This window comes from Cyanistes caeruleus, chromosome 5 (assembly GCF_971803275.1).
Source record: "Cyanistes caeruleus chromosome 5, bCyaCae1.hap1.1, whole genome shotgun sequence".
In the NCBI taxonomy this organism is placed as follows: Eukaryota; Metazoa; Chordata; class Aves; order Passeriformes; family Paridae; genus Cyanistes; species Cyanistes caeruleus.
Genome location: NC_141705.1, coordinates 43,061,787 through 43,084,407, shown reverse-complemented (window position 1 = coordinate 43,084,407; position 22,621 = coordinate 43,061,787). Strand labels below are relative to the sequence as shown.

Genomic DNA, 22,621 nt, shown 5'->3' with positions numbered 1-22,621 from the left:
AAAAAAAAATGTCATTGTGACATAGAGAAAAAGATTAAATCAAGGAAATTTGTAGTAGTTCACATGGAGAGATGCACCTCTTGAAAAGCATTTCCATCAGAAATTCCAACAACTTTTCTGTGAACACTTCTATAGCTGCTGAAGCAAATGTTCCTTTGTTTTGAAAACATTTCTCTGTCAGAGTGCACATTCACTTCTAAGGGAAGATGATGGATTTTCATGGTTAAATGTCCCTTTTTCAGGTTCCTCAGCATCACCCAAATCATCTGTTATATCTCCTAGCAGTGCAGCAGCTAGCAGACTGGCTGGACAAGGTTGTGATTTAATTATTCCCACAGGTATCAAAGCACTGACTGGATAACTCCCTTGTCTCTGCTGACACCGTACTAACCCTTCCATGTTTCTAATTATTTGATGTACTATTAATTGGAAATAAAATTTCTGTGGGATTTTGGTGGCTCTCACTTCTGACTTCAATAGTTTACAAATTAACCTCTGCTTTCCTCTTTAAGCTGCTTTCACTCCATAAAATAAAAATTATAGCTAATATTAATAATAACAAACAGTAGGTTAAATAGGACTGACAAAAATCTTTTATTTAGGTTAAAACTGACTTTCTCCCCCAAATGATCACATATTCCAATAGACTATGGGGGCAGCCATTAGGAATTCACAACACCTGAACTCAGCTTTGCCACTTTGACTCATTTTGTGCCTGTGGGCAAATTACGTAACATCTTAGTCTGCTTCCTCCTGCATAAAAGGAGAAAACTTTACTCAGTTACCTCATAAGGGTATTGAGAGGGTTAATCACTTAATGTTTGCATAGCATATTGAAGATGTAAAGAGCACAGTAGAACTTGATGCTAAAGGAGTATCTTTGAGGTATCTGTACAGACTTTTTTCCAAACTCTTACTGGCATAAATAACTTGGAAAGACTAAGGTGGCCATAAGTAGCAGTAGGGATCAAAGTCAGGAGTAGTTACAATTAATATGGACATTAATAAGTAAAATGTTGCTTAAAAAGTGATGATGCGTAGCAGTTTTTAATATTTAGGAGGACACTAGGAATTTTGCAAAATTGAAACATGGAATCCACATGATATCCATACTAGCTTGAAAATGCTGAGTAATGGCAGTTTGTGTGTGGTGATTTGCCCTAGGTATTTTAATTTGTTGCTTTAAATCTCTTCTTTGCTGGTTTTATACTCATGGTTTGTAGAATTAATTGTTCCTAATACAATGAGCTAATAAAACTGAAATAAATAAATTAAATATTGGCTGAACACATATTATGGAAAGAATTATTTTCATAGGAAAAGATTAAAAACCTTTGTAATTCATGACAACAGTATGCCAGTAATGGTTGTTCAGTGGTCTTCAGGTTGTAAACAGACTTTTAGATTGACTAAATGCAAAAGTGTGTTCAACTGTTGGAGTTTTTAAACATAGATTAAGTAATAAACATGTCTCAAAAGCTGTTTTAAGCTTTCAGTATGCTTAATTCAGACTATTACTTCATTAAATAGCGATATATATATACATTTTGTATCAGTTTTGAAGTAAGTCTTTCTTTCTGGAACTGATTTTAAAAAACTGCTTATTCATCTTAAGTTTTTACTATCACCTTGCTCTGCTTTTGGATGTGCAATTGCACAAATCTTCCATACCTGCTACTAATCCCTTAAAACAAGTTAACAAACAAAAAGCCCAGACCCAAGGCCTTGAAGATTTGCTTTGTGTCTGACACAGGGGGCAGAACTCAGCAGAAGAGTGGACCTGTTGTGTTAGCAGATGAAGTAAAGAATCCAGCAATGGAGAAACTGGAATTGGTGAGGAAGTGGAGCCTAAACACTTACAAGGTATGCAGGCATATGTGTGTGTGTGCATGTACGTATTCTATAAGTGAGTTTGCTACTAGACAGGAATAGAGCTGTATGAAAGTAAGCTGTTGTTGCAGTGAGCACAAGCAAAAATGTATAGGAAAGGCTTAGTTTTCTTCCAAGCATTCCTTGTTAAATCCCTGGTATAATGTGGGAAATCTTTAATAGGTATTACTGATTTAGCAGGGTAAAGAATGTTCCATTTCTAATGTTTCCTTCGTCATTCCGAATGTAGAGATTTCAACACTAAAGCTTGGGATTAAATCTTTTTGTTCTTTTTGAGTTGACTGCTGATACAATAAGATTTTAGTTTATGTGAACAAATCAGAGACATCTGTAAGTTGAAAACTAGTTAATTGCTATTCTGATGGCTTTGTTTTCTCTTGGCTGATTGTTTTTTATTAGTGTTGTAATAGTTACTTCAATTTGTGTGTATTTTATATGCTTCTGCTTCCTGACCAGTTGAGATTTTATGAAATTAAAAGAATAACATAAGAATAATGGAAAGGTGTTTAAAGCACACCAGTTTGCTAGAAGTGTTTCTCATTAAAAAGCTATAAGGTAAGGAACAATTGTCAGGGAATGCATTCCTGTCAAAAATTTTAAACAAAGACCACTTTTGAAAAATAGCTTCTTGTTATGTCTACAGCTTAAATGACAGAGCTGTGAACAGGTGCATCAGTGAGGTCTGCATCAAACCATGAAGAAATTAACAATCTGTGGAAAGTCCGAATCCCTCCTGTGTTCTTTAAGTTCAGATAAGAACGTCCTCCTCAGTGAGGATGAGAAGCAGGGATGATGACATTCTACACCTAGTAGATGCTTATGCTCTCTTTCTATTAGAATCAGAAGTTTCTTTTTTATTTTTTATGTCTAATTAAATAGCTTTTAGATTTGCTACTTTTCTTGTCATCTAAATATTGTAGCAACTGCAGAAGTTCAGTCCAGTGGTATGCTGGGGTGGCTTAGAAGAGCATTGCCAGCAGATTGAAGGAGATGATCCTGCCCCTCTACTCAGCCTTGGTGAGGCACATCTGTAGTGCTGTGTTCAGTCCTGGGCTCCTCAGGACATGAGAGACAAAAAGCTCCTGGAGCAGGTCCAGTGGAGGGCAGCAAAGATGGTGAAGGGACTGGAGCAGCTTTCATGTGAGGAAGGGTTGAGGGAGCTGGGCCTGTTCAGCATTGAGAAGGGAGGACTGAGAGGATACCTCATGAATGCCTGTAAAGTATCTGAGGGGAGGGTGTCAAGAGGATGGATCCAGGTTCTTCCCAGTGGTGCCAAGCAACAGGACAAGATGCAGTGGGCAGAACCTGATGCACAGGAACTTCTACCTGAACATGTGGAAGAACTTTACTGTGCAGGTGACCACGCACTGTAATGGGGTGCCCAGAGAGCTTGTGGAGTCTCCGTCAGAGATAACTCAAGAGCCCTCCAGACACAATCCTGTGCCATGTGCTCTAGGATGGACTGACTTAAGCAGAGATGTTGAACCAGAGGACCCACTGTGGTCCTTTCCAGCCTGACCCATTCTGTGATTCTGTCTGTCAGCTACTTTGGAGTAGGCTGTGGTCCAATCAGAATACATGCTATTCATCTGAAGCTGTTCTTTAAAATCCTCTTGTCTCTTTAAAACATTGATCCTTGGGATCAAATATACCACAACTAAATAGGACAGGACTTGACTTTATTCTGTATTTTTGGTACATTGATTTAGAAAACAAACCCACAAAAACTCAAAGTGTCTCAAACTCACTGACAAGAACCAACAGCCAGAGGACTAGTGAAATATGTTGGAAAAAGGGGTCTTGGATCTTTGTTTAGAAGATGACTGTACTGTCTGCAAAGTCCAGATTTTTAGATTTTTTATGACTTAAGCCTCCCCCTTGCTGAAATCCAGAATTATACCAGTAATGACACAGCAAAGAAAGACTAACATTTTCAGAAAACATGCCTAAGGAGATGTGTCAGTTTCGATCTTTCTAGAGTTCCATATTGATTGGATGTACACTCTTTTTTTAAGGTATAAGATCATTCAGAGAAATTACAAGTTCATTTTGAGTTGATGGAGTGTTGTGCCTCTGTACTTGGAGATGCCATACATTTGTGTTGTAGGCTTCATACAAAAAGTGTATTTAACATGGTTAAAGACAGTATTTAAATTTGTGGAACTATTGGCTTGTTTTGATTCCCACCAGGAAGATCATGGGAAGAAGTGTCCTCCTTATCTCATAGTAGCTAATTTGAAGATGCAGAAATAAAGGGCAGGAGTAAATGTCAGCACTTGAATCCCACTGAATTGAAAATTTCTGGTATCAATGTACCGGACATTAATATACAAGGGGTGGTAGTGGTGAAATTTGCTGTTAGGAAGTTCTCTAGGAATCTGACATGAATAGTTCCTATACCATGGTGTCCATATCAGGGTTGAGAAATCTAAATTTTTGGGTATGTTCGGAAGTCATTCCCATCTGTAAATGCCTTTACAACTACCATCGCCCTTGACATTTTCCAGTTGCATGCTCCCTAGTAAACATGAGTTAGTGTGAAGGGAAATAGCCCTTCTTTCCATAGTCTAGTGACAAGATCTTTTTCTGTTCTTTCTTCTGTCTATGCCTTCCCCTTTGGATGAGAAAGAGATTTTCAGTCTAGGAAAAGCATTTAGGCTCAAGAAAGTCAAGACTCTTCTTGACTTTCAGCAATTTTAACAAGCTTATATTTTTGTTTTTCATACAGCTTCTTAAACTTTGAGGGGAACAAAAAAGACAAACTTGTTTTACAAACCTCTCTAACACTAGGCTACTAGTAGAATATTTATTTCTGAGACATGTTCAGCAGTGCCTCTGTTAATCTTTGGCATATGCAATGTAAGGAAACCTTTTTTTTCTCTGAGTTTTTCTTAAGCTTTGCGTTGTATGATTTCTTTTTGAGTTGCATGGTCTTTTTCATAGCTTCCTTTAGATAGCTTCCTTCATAGATACTCTTAGAACAAAGAACAATGGAATTAATGCATGGAATTTTCTTTGCTAGTGAGAATATAGAGCGACTTGTGTGCTTGTACTAGTCCACTTAGAACTGGAGTAAATCAAAATAGATTTGGCCATTTTCTTTATCTTTTGCTATATATGAGTTAACAAAGTATGCTGTGTAACCAATTACTGGTTTTTCCTCACTTGTCACTGCTGGGGTTTTTTAGGTGTTTTGCTGTGACTTATGATGCAAATACTCCTTGGCTGAAAATAATTCCTTCATTTGTAATTTATCCTTGCTTTCAAAAAATTTGTTTTCTATGATTCAGATTTTTCTCTTGGAGTTCCATGGGGGTTTTTGTGTGTGTGCATCAGCTCTTTTGGAAAATAGCCAAAATTTGACCATCAAGTCCATACTTCCTAATGAAAGGTTTATTTATGCTCTGAGCACACTCAGAGCTAAGCTGCATTTTTCAATTTCTCTTGGAGTCTTTGGTAGTAAAGTTGTATTCTATGTTATGATTTGTTATGCTCTCCCGAGTTTCTGATGCTTGACAGACAAACGTCACCTAGATGAGCTGTGCTTTTTCTTGTGAATTACTTGAATCTAACAAAGTAGCCCAAATAGTCTGTATCTTCTATAAACCTAATGGGTCATGACCAACTTGATCTCCTTGATCATTCTTGAGTCTCTCCTGTGTTCATCTATTACATTAATAAAGGACATGGAAGTTCTAGCTGGTTGAATGTGCTTTGTACACAAGTAAAGATGGTATTAAACTAAAGTCCTTGAATTGGGAAACCCTGGGAAATCCAGGGCTGTAGTGTATGTTATAAGATAAGCTTGGGCATTGTTTCACAAAAAAAAAATTAAAATGGCAGCTTTGTGCTTAAGTTAAGTCCTTTCAGAATAGTTGTGGCCTTGGCTACTAACTTAATTTCCTTACAACTTTTGTTTCTAGCAGTAATTTTTCATATGTCTAAGTTGGTTATCTGCTCACGCTTTGGGACCACAGATTAACTTCAAGTAACTTACTACAGCAGTAAATAATACTTCTCTCCGTAGAGAAACTGTATAGCTTTGCTGCACATCTGCTGGGCAAATGGCTTCTCCTATGTCTCAGTCAAGGGAATCCCCACTGTGCATTTTGTGAGGCTCACTGCCAAGCTGGGCTCGAATCTCTGGCAGAGAAGGTGTCACAGATCAGTGGAATGTGGTAGCAGCCTGCTCTGTCACAGCCATAGGCTGGGTGAGAGTGTCTACAGCCACGTAAGAGCACGTTGCCTGCTCAGTGTGTTAATGAACTGCCAACCTACTAAGAATTTGACTTATGACAGAAAGAAATAGTCTTTCTGAGTCAATCATCTCCATTTTAAAGATCGTGTAAATAATAAATGCATTATAATTCTTTTGCATATTTCTCAGTAGGAGTTCCCAGTTTCCTAGTCAGCTTTAAAAATCTTGCTGGAAACCATCACCTTCTTACTTCCCCCCTAAAAAAACCTCAAAAAGAACATTTTTGGAAAATGTAACATGTATGCTCTGGAATTGGATGATTGGTAGACAAAGCCCAAAAGATTACTAATTAGACATTTTTATGCAGAATAGTAATGCTCCTATTAACTGACTTGAATGCAATGTGCTAAAATGCTTCTTTTAACTTAATGAGATTCACCAAACCTATAAAGAGATAAGTGTTCTTTTACTTGAGAAACAATTAGTTATGCTCTTGATTTGCTAACTTGAATATTCATCTTAGTAGGAGTTGAGACTTGTCCAACTGTTCTTGCTGAGTCCTGATAAACTTCTGAAGACTGTGTTGTTTTTTCAGTTTGTTGTGCAAACTTATATTGGGAGGGGTGGTTGTGAAAGAATTGTGTGTAATTATATGTCCCTTGAAGCTGAAAATGGGTGTATGCTGTGTTGTCTTGAATATACTTGAATCTTTATAATTTAATTTTTTTTTCTGCAGTGTACACGTCAGATCATCTCTGAAAAACTGGGTCGTGGCTCAAGAACAGTAGACCTGGAACTGGAAGCTCAGATAGATATATTGAGAGATAACAAAAAAAAATATGAAAATATCTTGAGACTGGCACAGACACTGTCCACGCAGCTCTTCCAGATGGTACATACCCAAAGGCAACTTGGAGATGCATTTGCTGACCTGAGTTTGAAATCATTGGAACTTCATGTAAGACTTTTATAATGTTAAAAAAATACTCTGGCAGAGATGAAGATAAGCCTAACTGACTCGTGCAGGGTATCTGCTAGTTAGCAGCCACCTTTATAAACATTGTCGTTAACAACACATTACATGCTCTTCGTGTTGACACCTTATGTGATGAATTTAAAACTATAGGAAATTATTGAAATTACTGTAGGTCTTTATTGTTTCTTAAATGTTAGTTTCTAGTTGATGAAGAACTGACAATTTTGCTTTGTAGAGAAGAGGCATTTTAATATTAATTTTACACCTAATGAAATGTCGTCAAAGTGTTCCAGAGTGTTACGTCACTTCAATTACAAGATGTCTTTGGGGAATGTGCCTGGGAATAAGTAGATTAGGGCACATTACTTCATTTGTGCGCATTGAATGTGAGTAAATTATTTTTCTGTAGCATATTTAAGCATTGAGATTTGATCTCAAAGTCCTTTTTTAATCAGAATTTTCCTACTAATAAGACTAATCTGTATTCTTACATTGTCTGGAGTTGCTGAGCAAGAGAGGCAATCTTGAGATATCTGGGTTGTTATGATTCAATGGTTTAGAAGTTTATGTAACACTGGCACTTTCTGTTGCCAGTAGTAAAGCTGTTTGCTGTAAAGAGAGACAAGGTGGATGTTGCTTACAGAGTATAGTAGCGGGCTTGCTTCTACATTGCTTGTTCTGCATTTGCAAAGTTATAAAATTGGATCCTTCGGAAAACCAATATTAAATGGTTTAATAATGTCCTGAAACATAGCTGCTGAAACAGCTCAAATTATCTTTGTGATTTTAAAAACATCTGTCTTTTCATAATTGTCTTTTCCCATTGAGTTTTAAGGGAGTAGGTGGAGTTCATGCTTTCACAGATGAACCTTAAATGATAGCTAGCTGAAAAAATGTGAAACTCCTACACTAATGTGGAGGAATTTTTAATATTAGTCTGACAGATGAAAGTCTGTGAACATAGAGCACTTCTAGCAGCTAAGAAATTAAATGATCTGCTAAAAGAAGCTTTTAATAATCAGTTTATTCTTGACACAAATACAGGCATGTGGTTTGTGGCACAACTTAGTAATTGTTATGAAGTATGTGCTGAAGCTGGATGTTTCTTCCAAAACTTGGATGGAATCTGGCATCATGCTCATTTAATAAATCTTGGGGTTTTTCCCATGATTAGCTTGTAACTTCTAATGGGAATACTGATCTTCCAGGTTCTTTCAACGTCTTCTATTGGTCTTGGAATTTGTTTCCGTCATTCATCTCTTGTGTAGATTCTTGAATGGGGTTGTTGATGAAAATCAAATAAAAGTTTCTGCTGCTGTAATAAAAGTTATCTAACCTTTGCTTCTTGGAGGCTTGCCTGGTGTTTGTCTCTTTCCTCTTTGTGTTTTCCCTCTGTGTAATCTGTAGCCTGGCCTACTTTTGGATTTTTAGATTTTTTACTCTAAAATTTGTGCAGGACTAAAAATAAAATTTCTGAGCAGTTAGTCTTTAATGTTTAATATGATAACAGTGTATAAGCTTAAATAAAATTAAAAAGCTCCCCAAGTCTCAAGGTAATACTTCTTCTTTTATACATGATAACAAAATTTTAATGTGGTATCTGGTGAGGTGTTACTTCATGTGAACGGGTTGCTGTTTCTCTTTTGGATACAAAGATAACTGCTGGTTCCAGGCTCATGTGCCTCTAATTATATAGGCAGATTAATCCAAATTTTAATTGACCTGAGCACAGAGTATGAACTGAGTGTAAACTCCTGCTGAAGAAAGGATTTCCTGTGTGTTTCTTAAGAGGTATCTGCAGAGGTCATGGACAAAACTGAAACATTTGTATGAAACTATGAGCCATTGGAAGGAGACGATTGTTGGTTAGCATATTCCTTAGTACTGCAGGCCACTGCAGTCCCATCCTTCTTACTCCCCCTTTGAACTGGTAGTGTTGCTCATTTGGGTCTGGGATGATCTGAGTGAGAGGACCAGCTGGAAAACTAATTGCAGTCTTGCACATGCAGGAGGAAAAATAGATGGGACTAAGCTGCTGCAAGGGGCAGTCCTACTGCTGTTGTCTCTGCCAGCATGCTGCTATTTCTTCTCTGTGCTAGCACTTGTGTTAGCTGTGTAGTTGGCAATGTTAGTGCAAAGCCAGCTGAAAAATACTTGATTTGTTGTTGGGATTTTTTTTTCCAGCAAAATCTGTAGCAATTTAGCCAACTGCTTTTGCTGCCTAAGCAGCTGTACAAAGCAAAGATGACAGATCTTTAGCAGTGTTTACAGGGCTTAGCTCATGACAACTTGCCCTAAGTTCTTTTTCTTTTTCCTTCTCCTTCAATTGCTCACTTCCACTGCACCTTCTTTTCTAGAGGATTCTTCTCTTACCATTGCCCATTACCCTTACTGTCATGAACTTGTTAACATGAAATATCATTTGGCTCTGGTGTTCATTTTCTGGGCACATGAAAGGAAACTGGGAGAATACAGCACTTCTGAGTCAGTTGTTGGCAGCGTGCAAGCCTAAAAAGACCAAAGTTCCAAATATGAACCTAGAGTGTTTTACAGTCATTACAACTAGGGATTGTACTTTTTTGTGAGAACTCCCATCTGTAGAATACAGAGATGCCATATGGATGACATAGATATAATAATTGGATTCATTTGGCATCCATGCATTAGGAAAATCTTTGCAATCTTGGTCAGCTTACACTGCTGTTAACAGAGAGACATGGACAAACATGTATCTAAATGTGACTAGAATGCCTTGGAAATAATTTTGCCCTTGTCCCTTTGAAATTTATGGATGAGCTGCATGAAAAATTTTATTTGCTGTTCATTATCATGCTCTGCTCTTCAATTATTTACAGCCTATTAAACTGTGATAGATGTTGGGGTTTTTTGCAGCTCTTCTTTCCAGAATGTAAGAATAAAACTTAACAGCTAATTAATGCTGTGTGCCCTTGTGAATTTAGTTACATTACTGTATTTAATGTAGCCGTGTCTCTGTTCGTATTAAAGCATTACCTAGACAACCATGTGAGATGCTGCATTAAAACCCTGCTGAATGACAATGTGAAAATTGCATTACCATTTACTTTTAATTATCATTCAAGATATCAGAGTGCAGAAAAATCACATTATAAAATAGGGTTTTACATCATGTGTGGTAACAAAATTGTAAACTACGTTTTACTGATATTGGAGAGATTTTGTAAGAACTGTGAACTAATTATTGTATTGAAATCATATTGATTTAATCATAATCATACCCAAACAAGTGAAAGATCTGCCACATCTGTGGTTGCATATTTTTATATAGTTGTTGATGAATGCTATGATTTTAATTGATCTACAGCTTTGTTTTCTCTGTTCTTTGTTTATAGGAGGAGTTTGGCTACAATGCAGATACACAGAAACTTCTTGCTAAAAATGGAGAAACACTTCTCGGGGCTATTAACTTTTTTATTGCCAGTGTGAATACATTGGTGAATAAAACAATTGAGGATACCTTGCTGACTGTGAAACAGTACGAAAGTGCCAGGTAGCTATCCTGTGTCTAGCTCTTTTCCTTGTGAATTAATCCTCAGGGTGCAGACTCTGTATCAGCTTAGGCCTTGTACTTGAGTGACTAACAGATAAAAACCTTGTAACACAGCTCTCATCTAATGAGGGTTTCTGTTTAACTGTGATTGCACAGATCTTCAAATGTTTTGTACATGTTCCCTTGTAGACTGAATTTTACTTGTTAGCTGTAGGAGTAATTATAGCTGGTTTTTCCCACGTGCTAGATTAAGGTGGCTTTCTAAGTAGCGTGACAGTGGGAGATTAACACTTTTATCCAGCTGCATTGCAATAGGTAAAATAATCTCTTTGACTGAAAGACATTTAGTCTTGTGCCTCTGTTGATGAGCAATGCCTGCAATTTACACTTCAGTTTTTATGCAGAAGTTGCAGGCTTGGTCAAAAAGGGGAAGATAAAACAGAAATTTCTTAGTGAGTGAATAATAGCTTTCCTACCCTGGAGAAGCCAGGTGTGGAGTAGTCTAAAGCTGGGTTCTCTTTTCCTGCCAGGGACTTGCAGCTTTTTCTCATGAGTTGCTACATTCTGACTTGCATTCACTTACCAGAATTAAGTGCGTTACTTTTAATTTGACAAAGGATGTAGTTGATGCATAAATTTTTTTGTGATATTTGGGATTTTTTAGGTCAGAAATTGCAAACAGCTTGAGTTTTGAATTTCTTTCCCCCTCCTCTCTAATTGTTGTGTTCTAATGGTTACTTTTAAACAAAATAGTAAGTCATTCTTCTGATATTTAGGTAAACTTTTTAAGGCATGGAAGGCAGAATTAATGTGTAGATAAGGTATTGCTTATTTTTGACACATGTTTTTTTGAAAAAAATAATTGGTTCATACATTTTACAGGTATCAGCTTGAAAATTTATGCAAAATATATCTGCTACTATTGTTCTTGTCAGTCATTTTCAATATATGGTTCTTCCCTCCTGAAACACCTTCACTGCTTTCCCTTTCTGTTCTCTAAAGGAATCAAATATTTTGCCATTTTAATAAGTCAAATAAATTATATCAAGTTCCTTCACTGACATGGCAGTTCATAATTTTGCACAGTGAAAGTAGGCTGCATTTATTTCTGTGCCTCTCTTTTTCTGTCCCCAGTTGCACTTTAACATTCATCTGTTCAACTCTTCTATCAGGTCTCTATTAGTTTAACAGTTTCCTTTTTGTAATTAAGCCATAAATTACATATAAATCATCAGTCATAGCAGCAATGAAAATCAGGAAGAGCCCTGTGAATATTACTCTTTTTACCTCTGAAAAAGCTGTATCTTTCATTTAAGCAGTTACATCAACTGAAAATTGTGTATTATTACCAGTTTTTAATCCTGATTTGTTTCCAGTTTAAGAAATGTCTGTAAGAAAGCATGTTTAAAAGGCCAGAAATAGTGTGGGTTTTCCCATTAAAATTGGATATGCTAGGTTCCATTATTTGACAACTACAAAAAAGTAGGGAAGGAGGAGTGATGCTTTGGGCAAGGCTGCACCAACTTTTTGCAGTCTGTTTTCCCATAGGACAGACAAGTTCTCAGAAAAGTATTTGTGGAAGGGCTGTGAAACTGTCCAGCTAACACATATGGAGAGGCCTGGAGCATGCTGAAAATGCTTTAGGCCAGAGTTTGGCGTAAGTGACCTGTTGCTCAAACATCAGATTAAAGGGGGTGTCATGCTCATGGTGTGCCTCTTACTCTCAGCACAAACTCTCCAGTGAACTGATTCAACAGCAGAAGAATGACCTGAAAAATACTTGATACTTTTTCTGGGTTAGTAGGTTGAGATGTCCCGGGAAAAGCTCTGACTACTGAAGCCTGTACAAAACAAGGCTGTGAGCATGTTGGCCGACACAGGAGCAGAAAAGGGAGGGTGCTTGTTGAGGCAGATTTATACAATGTGCTTCAGTGTGGGTTTGCTTGATAAATAGAAGGAGGGAGAAAAAAACTTGCCCAGGTTTTTTTCTGTACTTAACTGTTCTGTTCATTTTCTGTTGTATATGTGAAGTCAATTTTGAGGCACTGCCCTTAGATGGCTCTTTTTTCCATTCTCCTCTTTCTTATCAGGATTGAATACGATGCTTATCGAACAGACCTGGAAGAGCTGAATCTTGGCCCTCGTGATGCAAACACTCTGCCAAAGATTGAACAATCACAGCAACTGTTTCAAGTGCATAAAGAGAAATACGACAAAATGCGTAATGACGTGTCTATCAAATTGAAATTTTTGGAAGAAAATAAGGTAAGCTACAGCTCATGTTATGTTTAGGAGATTTGTTCTAGAAGTTACTGCTTTCTAGACATATTTCAAGTTGTTACGTCTTGAAATATGTATTCATCTAAAAGTAGAACAAGTGAGGAAAATAAGCTGAATTTTCTGAGTTCGTGCTGTATCACTGGAGGACACGCTTTTGGAACACACAGCTTTACAATTCAAACTGCTCCAGCTACAAATGACAAATAATGTGGCAGCAAGTTTCTTGTTGTTACAGGAGGTTTCAAGTTTGCAAAAGTACTACTTTTCCAGTTTACCACATTTAATGGTTAAATGAGTCACATAGTTCCTGATTTAATATTCAGAGTAATACATACATTTGGCAACATTGTCACAGAGGTTATACACAAAGAAAGCTACAGAACTATGAAGAGGTTTCTTCAAAATTAAGCCTTCTTTAAGAATTTGAGATGAGAAGTACTACTTTCTGTAATTAATGCCCTTATAGTTTCTTAATTTAAAACAGGACTCTTGAACTGTTGGTTTGAAGGGTGGGGTTTTTTTTATGTGTTTATTTCAACCCTACCATTTCATCTATAACCTCTTAATGATGGGATTCTTACCCTTCTTATTCTACCAGACAAAAATAAAACTGCCATACAAAACTTTTAAACTGTCCTTTCTTTAATAAATAAGTCTGTTCAAATTGTCTCTAATTAGATGTGAAAATTATGGTCTTTCAAGGTCTGATTTTTGTTCATACTCATGGTAAATGAGTTGGTTATAGTCATGTGTGGCTGTATTTCCCATGTTTTCAGAGGAAAGAAAAGGTGATTAAAACTTACATAGGTGATAGTTGTCAGTTTATCCAGGGTTAACATTATCAGTGGATTAACATTTTCAGCATGGGTTGATTAATGTATTTTAAAAATTTAAACACTGGTAACAGCAGCCTGTCAAAGAATACATGACTGGCCCCAGATGACAATAGCAAACCATGCTTCTTGCAGGGAAGGAGGAAAATTTAATGGAAAAATCATGGGGGCAAGCTAAACCAATTAAAATGGATTATTATTTTGTATTCTTGAATACATTATCACATATTCAGTTGCACTGGCTTCTTAGAATAAAGATGGGGGTCACGGAAGAAACATGAACCATCAACAGATAATAAGAAAAAGATCAAGAAAATAAGCAAACTTTTTGGTTTCCAAAACAATATATACTTAAAACATAACTCCTGAGCACTGTTCCTTTATACACACATCTGCATTAGGACTTCCTGATCTGGAATCACACAGCCATCAAAAATTGGCTTTATGATGGACCAGAACATCAGGTGACTAAAAAACTGGCATTGGCCTGACTTTATTTCTGGTTCTTGCTGGAAAAATTGGACAATAGAAGGATGATAAAAAACATATTGAAGTCAATTTTCTTGAAGAAGCTGACATTTAATCTAAATGTTGATACTGATTCTTAAATTAGAAAATGCTGCTGAGAACTGGGTTTTAAAAACAATGCTAGGTTGAAAACAGGTATGCTGATCTTCCTACTCTCCCCTTTGTTTTCTTCTCTTTGTACTACCACTGCAAAGTACCTCTCTTAAAATGGTTTAATCCTTCCAGCTCATATCTGTACAAAAATTCTGGTGCTTAAACTCAAATTAGTTTAAAATAGGACTTACCCTGCTTCCTCATGGTTTCCATTATCTATATAACACACTTATCAGTTTATGTTTATATGTATGGGAAGGCATCAGAGCAAAAGCATTTTATTTCCATCTTATGCAAAACATGTCTCCGTAATTTTTTCAAACTAAATTAGATAGTTTAGGGAACACTGAAGAAGTTGTCTTCTTAGTGACAGTCTTGAATTAGACCAGGCATCCTGTTAGCAGTCACAGCCTACAAATTGTTTCTGAAAGAGATTGTTTTTTCCTTCCTGCCTTTTAGATTAATACAGTAGGGAATCTACGTGCTTAAGCCTTTTTATCAGTGGTTGACATTTCTCAGTTTTGACACTAGTGATGTAAAAATATTTACTAAAGGGTGTGTGTAATTTTGTCCCCAAATGAGCTATAGAAAGGACTTCCTTTACACTTAAATACTGGCTTAAATATAATTATCTGCTGAGAGCTTTTCTGAGGTAAGCTTTATTTTTTTCTGTTTATTGTGTAAGATGACATTTTGTCATCATGGCAATAGTTTGAAGTGAGTGAAAGGAGCAGCTTACCCTGTAGTGTAGGAGTAGCAGGTAGGATGGCTTGTGCTTGCCTTGGAGAAGAAGGACATAAACTGATGGAGAAGCAGTGGAAAAGGAAAATGTTGTGTTGCTGTTTTCTTCAGGGTCCCCACTCAGAGGCACAGGGCAGCAGAGTATGAACCTTGCAGTGCAGTGGCCTTGGACAGAAAAGCTCAGTCTCTGGTTTGCAAATCCTTTGTTTCCTGCGGCTGAGAGTGCTGGCATAGAAGCTTTTGCCTTTTACACTTCAGCTGCCTTTCTGAAAAAAGAAAAAGTGTAAGAAAGGAGCAGGAGCAGCAACAATTCTGTGCTGTCTGCTCTTGGTAGTGTATTTCTGTAAAGTACTTGTTCCCAGCATAAAGTGAGCATTCAAGTTTTTATAATGGCTGTAGGTGAACAGAACTTTGTTTTCTGAGCAAATACACTCAGTGTCATCTCCTGATGAGAATCTGTTTTCAAGAGAATAGCTACTGGAAGAAAGGGAGTATTTGATATTGCAGGAGGAGCAGAAAGAGAGACCTTTGGAGAGAAGCTTTGCAGAGTTCCTGTGTAACATGGCTTGGTAGGACTGAGATGGGTCTCACAGGTTGTGTGATAACATTTCTTAATTAAGTGCAGAGATCAGATACAGAACAGAATAAATCTGAAACGACTTTTTAGTTCAGGTTTTCCCTGTTCTTGCTGTTTATGGCAGCATAAATCCATTGGTTCAGCTGGGAGCAGTTCAGCTATCAGCAGTGTGTTCCTAGTAAATGGTGCTGCAAAGAACCTCTGAAGCCAGTTTAACTGGCTGGTGGGCTCCAGTTGGTCTGTGTTGCTGCAAATGTCACCAAAGAACCCATAATCTAGATGGCCCTATCTAGGTTTTCGTATATTGGGAAAAGGCATCACATGATTCAGTCTCTTTGTGCCTGTTCTCCTCGGTTCATATGTTAGTATTTCAATTAAAAGTCCTCAAAGGCTCAGAGAGCTGCATTTACAGTAAAGCTGGAATTGCAACTTTCTGTCTGTAAAACCAAGATACACAAGATTTCTATTGACTTTTATTACAGCATTTGATCTTGAAGTTAGAACACATTTTTCTTAATGCTGATAGAAAGTTTTATTGTTGCTATCCCCAGCTGGCAGAAGTTGCTAGCATTTGCTAATGACTATAAGCATTATTGCATTCAAAATCTGCATCTTACAAATAGTTAATTTTTTTTCAAATAAGGATGATGGCCCATTCTTAGCTCAAAGATTTCTGTCATTTCTGAAAACAGTTTTAGAAGGTTTTGTCCTTTTGAGGAAAAAACCCTGTTACTCTTGGATGCACTTGAGAAATGTCAAATACCATTCTATGTAGAGAAGGAAATTGACTGCACTTCTTTGAGTTGTTCTTCAGGAGTTTGATTCTTAAATGCTTGCATCTACAAATGAAAACAGTCTGCAGTGCAGTGGAGACCCAGATGATGAAACTGTTTAGACTAAGTACCTTCAAATTAAGATAGCTAGGAGAAAGGATTGTGATGGGTATGAGGAGGTACAAACTCATAGAAAGACTGGAAGAAATGCTGTATTTTTGGTCATTGAGATGGCTGAAACAGGTTGAATGAGGAGGGTATAAAGAAATACACCCATACTGTGCCACAGAAAATGCAGTGTTCAGAGGGAGGTGGGGAAAGACGACATTATTTAGAAAGAACTGAAATGCTAAGACCATCCATATGGAAAGTCAAATCCAACCTATATTATCTTCCCTTTATGACACTTAAGTCTCCTGTGTAGGTTGTGTCTGGTTTTCATCTTTATGTTTTCATCCACAAAGTTCAGTTTTGTTTTGAGATATGTTTGCCAATTGTATCAGAGTGCTCACTCTGCTTATAATTAGGAACAAATAGGTAGTTATGTAATATGTAGTTAATTAAATAGGAACAAAGATTTTAACTGTTGTTCAACTGTAAAGCACAATGTCTTTTTGACAGCTATGTTAGTCATACATTGGAACCTGTATTTTAGCAGCATACCATTAGTATTCTTAGATTGAGGCAAATCTTCAAACACTCCTTTTCTGGAATTGGTGCTACAGCTTGGTGACCAAGAGTTGGCCTTTACTGCTGTAATCTGACAATTGTTTCAAGGCTTTGCTGCCAAAAAAATGTGATCCCTTCATCCTCCCCTTTCCCCCCTATTGCCTTCTCTCTAGTGTTTGAAAGTGTTTTTGCAGCTGTGTAGAGAATCAGATTGGGGAACTGATCCAGGTTAAAGTAGATCTGTTGCTGTCTGCTTAATTTTAATCTAGATTGTTCTCTGATCCAACTGACTACGTATCTGCATGACTGTTTTGCCAACAGAGGGCTAAGGTGAAATACAGTGTGGAAGTTGGAATCAGTGACTGGATATGGGAGTGGGCGAGGTACTTCCCCATTCCCCAAGCTGGAGTGAGATTCTTTCATGGGAAAAGTGGGTAAATTTGAACTTGGTTTGAAATGAATAGTTGGTGTCCAGTCTTTAGCAGTGGTTGCAGGTGGCTTTCCTGTGGACACTGGGTGTTTTGAGGTGTTACAGCTTTTTGCTTTGCTGGCTGCTGCTTCATACTAGAACTTGTTTGTACAGTGTCAGTTTAAGTGGTGTTTTTCTAGAAAAACTTTATCTTAAGTTTCTTGAATGAAGCTGTGGAAAAGAAGATCCCACCGTCACTTTGGGGATTCACTTAGCAATTAGCTTCTGAAGGAGGAGAGTAGAAGCTGTAACAGTTTGAACCTCTGCAACCAGTTTGATAGCAATCACAAAATTTATACCACAATGATCCAGGGGATAGAACCTCATACAGTGAGGTAGCTTTAGTAGTTCAAAAAAAACCCTCCAAAACAAACCGTATTTTTTCAGTCCAAATTATCTGCCTCTACACTGTCAGTTCCTGCCTCTGTGTGTGTGTGTGTGCATGCACATCCTTGAGCCTAAGCCTGACTGAATTTTTAAAATTATCAGATTTTGGGGCAGTTCACAGGTTTCTGTTCAAAGCTACCCTAACAAAGTGCCAAATATAGTCTCAGAATGATGAACTTGAGCTGGGATAGGAGGTTCATTACCCCTGTTTTATTTGAGTTCCTAAAACTCTTGTAGCATTTTAATAATATGCTATAACAGTGAATGTATTTCTCTGTAGAATTCCTGGCTTGGATTGCATGAAGTCTTGCATGTCAGTGATGAAAGAATCTGCTCAAGAAAAGCACTGTGATTTCTATCTAAACTTTTAAAAGCAAACCCTTAATGTTGTTATGACATTTTCCACTTGTAAAGTGTAATATTTTGGTAATTAACATTTTTATAGATGAAAAATCCATATGTTTATATACCTGTCTGCCCACATAAACTGAAGAAGAGGCCATCTTTTGTGACTCATTTGAACTCTGTTTGAACAAGTGTAGTTAGCTAAATCCTAGATGTTAAAATGTCTGTATGTGATAAATTTTGTAAATTCTTTTGTGAGTGGAACAAAAATTTCATCTCAAGGTATGATGGGAATTCCTTTCACACCTCTCATATATTTTCTTGAAGAGCCTTTTGGTGGAATAAAGTATCATTTTACACTGTTAATGAGACAAAAAGGCTATTCTTCGGCATGTATTTGCATAAATTAACCTGAATTATTAGGGGAAACATAGGGAGAAAACATAGGAATTCCTGTTTTCAGATTGTCAGAGTAATTTAGATGAACTTTTGGGCCAGCAAAGAACAGGTTATCTGCTAATTTTTGAATTGAGCCTGCTATTCAGTTTAAAAAATAATAAATAAATAATTTGTATGTATATATGTAATCAGGAATTTTAACTTGGTGCAGAGCTTTTATATATTCCTGCAGGGATACACGCACACACAATGCTCAGCTCTTTTTTCTCAAGGAATTTTAAAAATATATTTATTACATTTCTTAATACATGTTGCACTCTTCGGGTGTCATAGCATGTCAAATCTAATGGTGGAGGGTAAATTAGAGATCTTTCATCAAATGAAGATGATAAGAATTTCTGTATTGAGTTGCATGCATTTCAGAGAAGCACAGTAGGCAATAAGAAATAACCTGTTAAAACAGGTATTGATGGGCATAGGCCAGACCTGGCCCAAGGACAGTTTTGATTCCCAGCATGACAGAAGTAGACCGTCCCTTGTGGATTGTGCTGAGAGATGGGACAGTGATGTAAAATTTGAGTAGAGAAAGCTTAATCTTTTACCTCCCTCACCTTCCCTTGGGGCTCACTCAGTCACATTATTCCTCTGTTCCCGTCTATGTTGGCTGCTGCTGCTGGGCTCAACCTTGTAGGCTGGAAACAGGTACAGGGCCACCACTACTGTGGGGATTTGGGGTCTGACACAAGAGTAAGGTGGTGCTGGGCTGAGAATACGCTCAGGAATGAAAAGAAAAGGGTTTGGCTGCAGGAGAAACTGGACAGATGCCTTTCAGCATACTGCTGTGTCACTCTGAAAACTCAGACTTTCGATCTTGTTTACATAATTTCTAAGAACTTTCCCAGGACAGTGACTGTAAACATAGATATGTATACATTCTTTCTGATACACGTCTTTTGATGGATGTCTCTCACGACCAGTGTGATTGGAAAGGTGGTAACCTAACTATCCAATCCCTGGTCATTGCCAAGAATCTATAAATACTGAAGAATAAAACCAGTTTTTTCCCTGTCATACAGGAGCCATGTCTGTGTGAGTCATTGCATGTCCTACAGCGACACTGCTGTCCATTCACAGCTTCAGGTCTCCTGGTGTGTTAGGATGGAAATGTAACATTTGCTTAACTTTGGCTTCATCAGTGAGGCTGTAGCTCGTTATCATAGACCAGGCTGGAAGAGAAAAACTGTGGTGCCCTCCAGGTGCCCTTGTGCTCTTCTCCCCGGGTTTTGGTTGCTGCTGTGACAGGTGTATGTCATGACTACTTTGACTTTGCACAAAAGTTGGAGTTGAGATATTGACAAAGTGTTGTAAATAAGCTTGTGTTACAGGAGATGGGCAAGAAATATTGTTGGGAGAAGAACATCAGTTTAATTTGATTTAGGCGTCCGTGAGCTGGGAAGGGGGGCAAAGGCATGAACTGCACGCTCAGATAATGCCCTTGCCATGTACTATTTCAGGGAGGTCCATGTGGCCTGCAGGCACGTATCTTAGAGGTTTGGCATCTAATTTCAAGGCATCAAGTACTTGTAACCAAGTGTTTGATATTTGATAACATTATGCTGTTTACTGAATTATGTTTGCTCTGTGCATGCTGAGTTGGTATTGACTGTTAAACACACTTTATGAAAACTCTGAATCACTTTAATGTTGAAGAAATTCATATTTGCATTTCATATCTGTATTTTTAAGCTTTTATTAAATAAATCTATAGGAAGTCTGAGAATTTCAAATACACCTATTTCGTTATAACTGACCTGTGATGATGTTAACATCAGCCTCCTCATCTTATGTCTCTCTCCTTGCCTGCAGGTGAAGGTATTGCACAATCAGCTTGTTCTGTTCCACAATGCCATTGCGGCGTACTTTGCTGGCAATCAAAAGCAGCTTGAACAGACACTTAAACAGTTCCACATCAAATTGAAAACTCCTGGAGCAGATGCCCCGTCCTGGCTTGAAGAACAGTAATCAGATCATAGAAGAGGACCCAATGTTAACCTAAAATTCTTTAAATCTAAGAATAATTAAGGGTTGAGGTTGAAGGACTGTTGTAGTGATTCTTGAATGGACAGCTTTATTTTTTTTCCCCTTTTATAATACTGTAAAACTGAATTTGATAGGAAAGTGGGCGACCTTAAGGTAACCAAACATAATTTCTGTAATTTCAAATATGGAGCACTCCTTTTGTATGTAAAGGTTGGCGGTTATTTCTGTAACTGGGATAGGGGAGGGAAGGAGGGAGGGGAAACAAAACTATTATAGATTTGCACTGACAAATGATGCTTGTGATTTCTGGTATTTTGGTGGCTAGTCAAAATATTTCCAAATGGAGGTTTACATGATTTGTACCAACATCTGGTATTTTATAGATGAATATAGAAAACATCTTTAATAATTTTCATATGACTTTTAAAAAGGAGAAAGTTAAAATAATATTTTGCAGATGAATAATATAAGGCCTATATGTGATACCCACATTTAAGGCAAGAGTAGCAGATGGCTCATTGACAAGTGGAATTGCAGCAAATGCCTTTTTCTAAAATGTACCTTTCCATCAAAGGGTTAAAAAAACCAAACAAAAACACTAAAGCAAGAATCACTGTCAGTCTGAGGCTTCTGAGCACACATTTTTGCTTTGCACCAAGTGGTTTGCTGAGTGAGGCCAACCATTAAATGTACTGATTTCATTTAAAATGTTTCTTTCTCTATGAAACAAATGCCGTACTAGCCTTAAATCACAGGTATGTGCCTTTTTATAAGATAATATTTTCCACCAGTGTACATAATCTAAGAACCCTTTCATGTAATAGTTTGTCAGTTCCCAACAAGGGGAAGATGACTGTGTAAATGCTGTGTCATTGTACACTTAGAGCAAATTAAAACTTTAGTTAAATTTCATGGACAGGTGAGAGGAAATGAAGCCAGTATGTTTTTTCTGTTTAATTGAAAAGCATACTTCAGTAATGGGAGTAAAATGGAGGACACATTTTTAATTTCTTCATCATTTCTGTAGTCCTTAAATGTAAAATTATATGTCAGTTTTATCACAGACATTTTAAATTCAATATATTGGAGTCCTCATTTGCACATGTTATGTTGCTTTATGTTATGTTAAGTAAAATGAAATACTTCAGATATGTTATTTACAATGGTGTGGATTGTATGATTTATGTACTGTACGTTCAAACACTTCTCAGCTGACATTCTTAAAGTTTTCAGTACTTAACACAACTGTAATGTAACAGTAAATCAAACTTTTTAATCATTCCTCATTAAATTCTTGGCCTGACAGAGCCTTCTTTATGTTTTTGTTCTGTCAGAATCTCTTGTAATAGCTCAGTTACGTTCCCTAGAATGTATATCCTATGTGAATTTTGTATTCATATTAAACGTGTTTGCAGTCAAACTTTCTTGACTCATGATGGTTAAAAGTAGAAGGGAGTTTCTGCAGTGAAAGCTTAGTCCTGGTTTTGTGAGTTGTCACCCCTGCCCAAGAATATCTCATACAGCAGTGCTAATAGTGATGCTGTTTTAACAGTGGGCAAGTTCAACTGGAAAGTAAATCCACAGTGAAGCAAATCTTTCAGTAAATGTGAGTTTCAACTTGAACTTTTAAAGGAAATAAAATTTCATTTACAATTCTTACGAAGCCATTGGCTTCCACTGAATCCTGGCACACGTGTGGTATGACAGTGCAGGGAAAGTTGAGCTGGGAAATGCATTATTGCAGGGGTGAAAAATGCAAACCCACCGACCACAACTGAAGTATCGGCTTTCAGAACACGGTAGGAAAAGGGTGCATGAGGAACATGTGCTCTTGGTTTCTCCCTCAGATTCACGTGTCTCCTGCCTAGGATTGCTGCTGCTCAGAAGGAACTCA

The 22,621-nt window shown here is 37.3% G+C and overlaps 1 protein-coding gene across 9 annotated transcripts in view; it reads left to right on the top strand.

The window, feature by feature from the left end:
* ARFIP1 (ARF interacting protein 1) overlaps positions 1-22,147 on the top strand; it is a 40,974-nt gene extending 18,827 nt beyond the window's left edge. For 4 of the 9 annotated variants that reach the window (XM_086891355.1, XM_086891357.1, XM_023924814.2 and 1 more), the window contains 6 exons: positions 243-338; positions 1,754-1,863; positions 6,825-7,046; positions 10,436-10,593; positions 12,684-12,858; positions 20,554-22,147. In XM_086891355.1, the coding sequence (XP_086747481.1) occupies positions 243-338; positions 1,754-1,863; positions 6,825-7,046; positions 10,436-10,593; positions 12,684-12,858; positions 20,554-20,709 (917 nt within the window). In that variant the 3' untranslated portion in view covers positions 20,710-22,147. The remainder of the gene's footprint in view (positions 1-242; positions 339-1,753; positions 1,864-6,824; positions 7,047-10,435; positions 10,594-12,683; positions 12,859-20,553) is intronic. The other 5 variants (XM_086891362.1, XM_086891358.1, XM_086891359.1 and 2 more) reach the window with 2 other exon arrangements.
* The last annotated feature ends 474 nt before the right edge of the window (positions 22,148-22,621 follow it).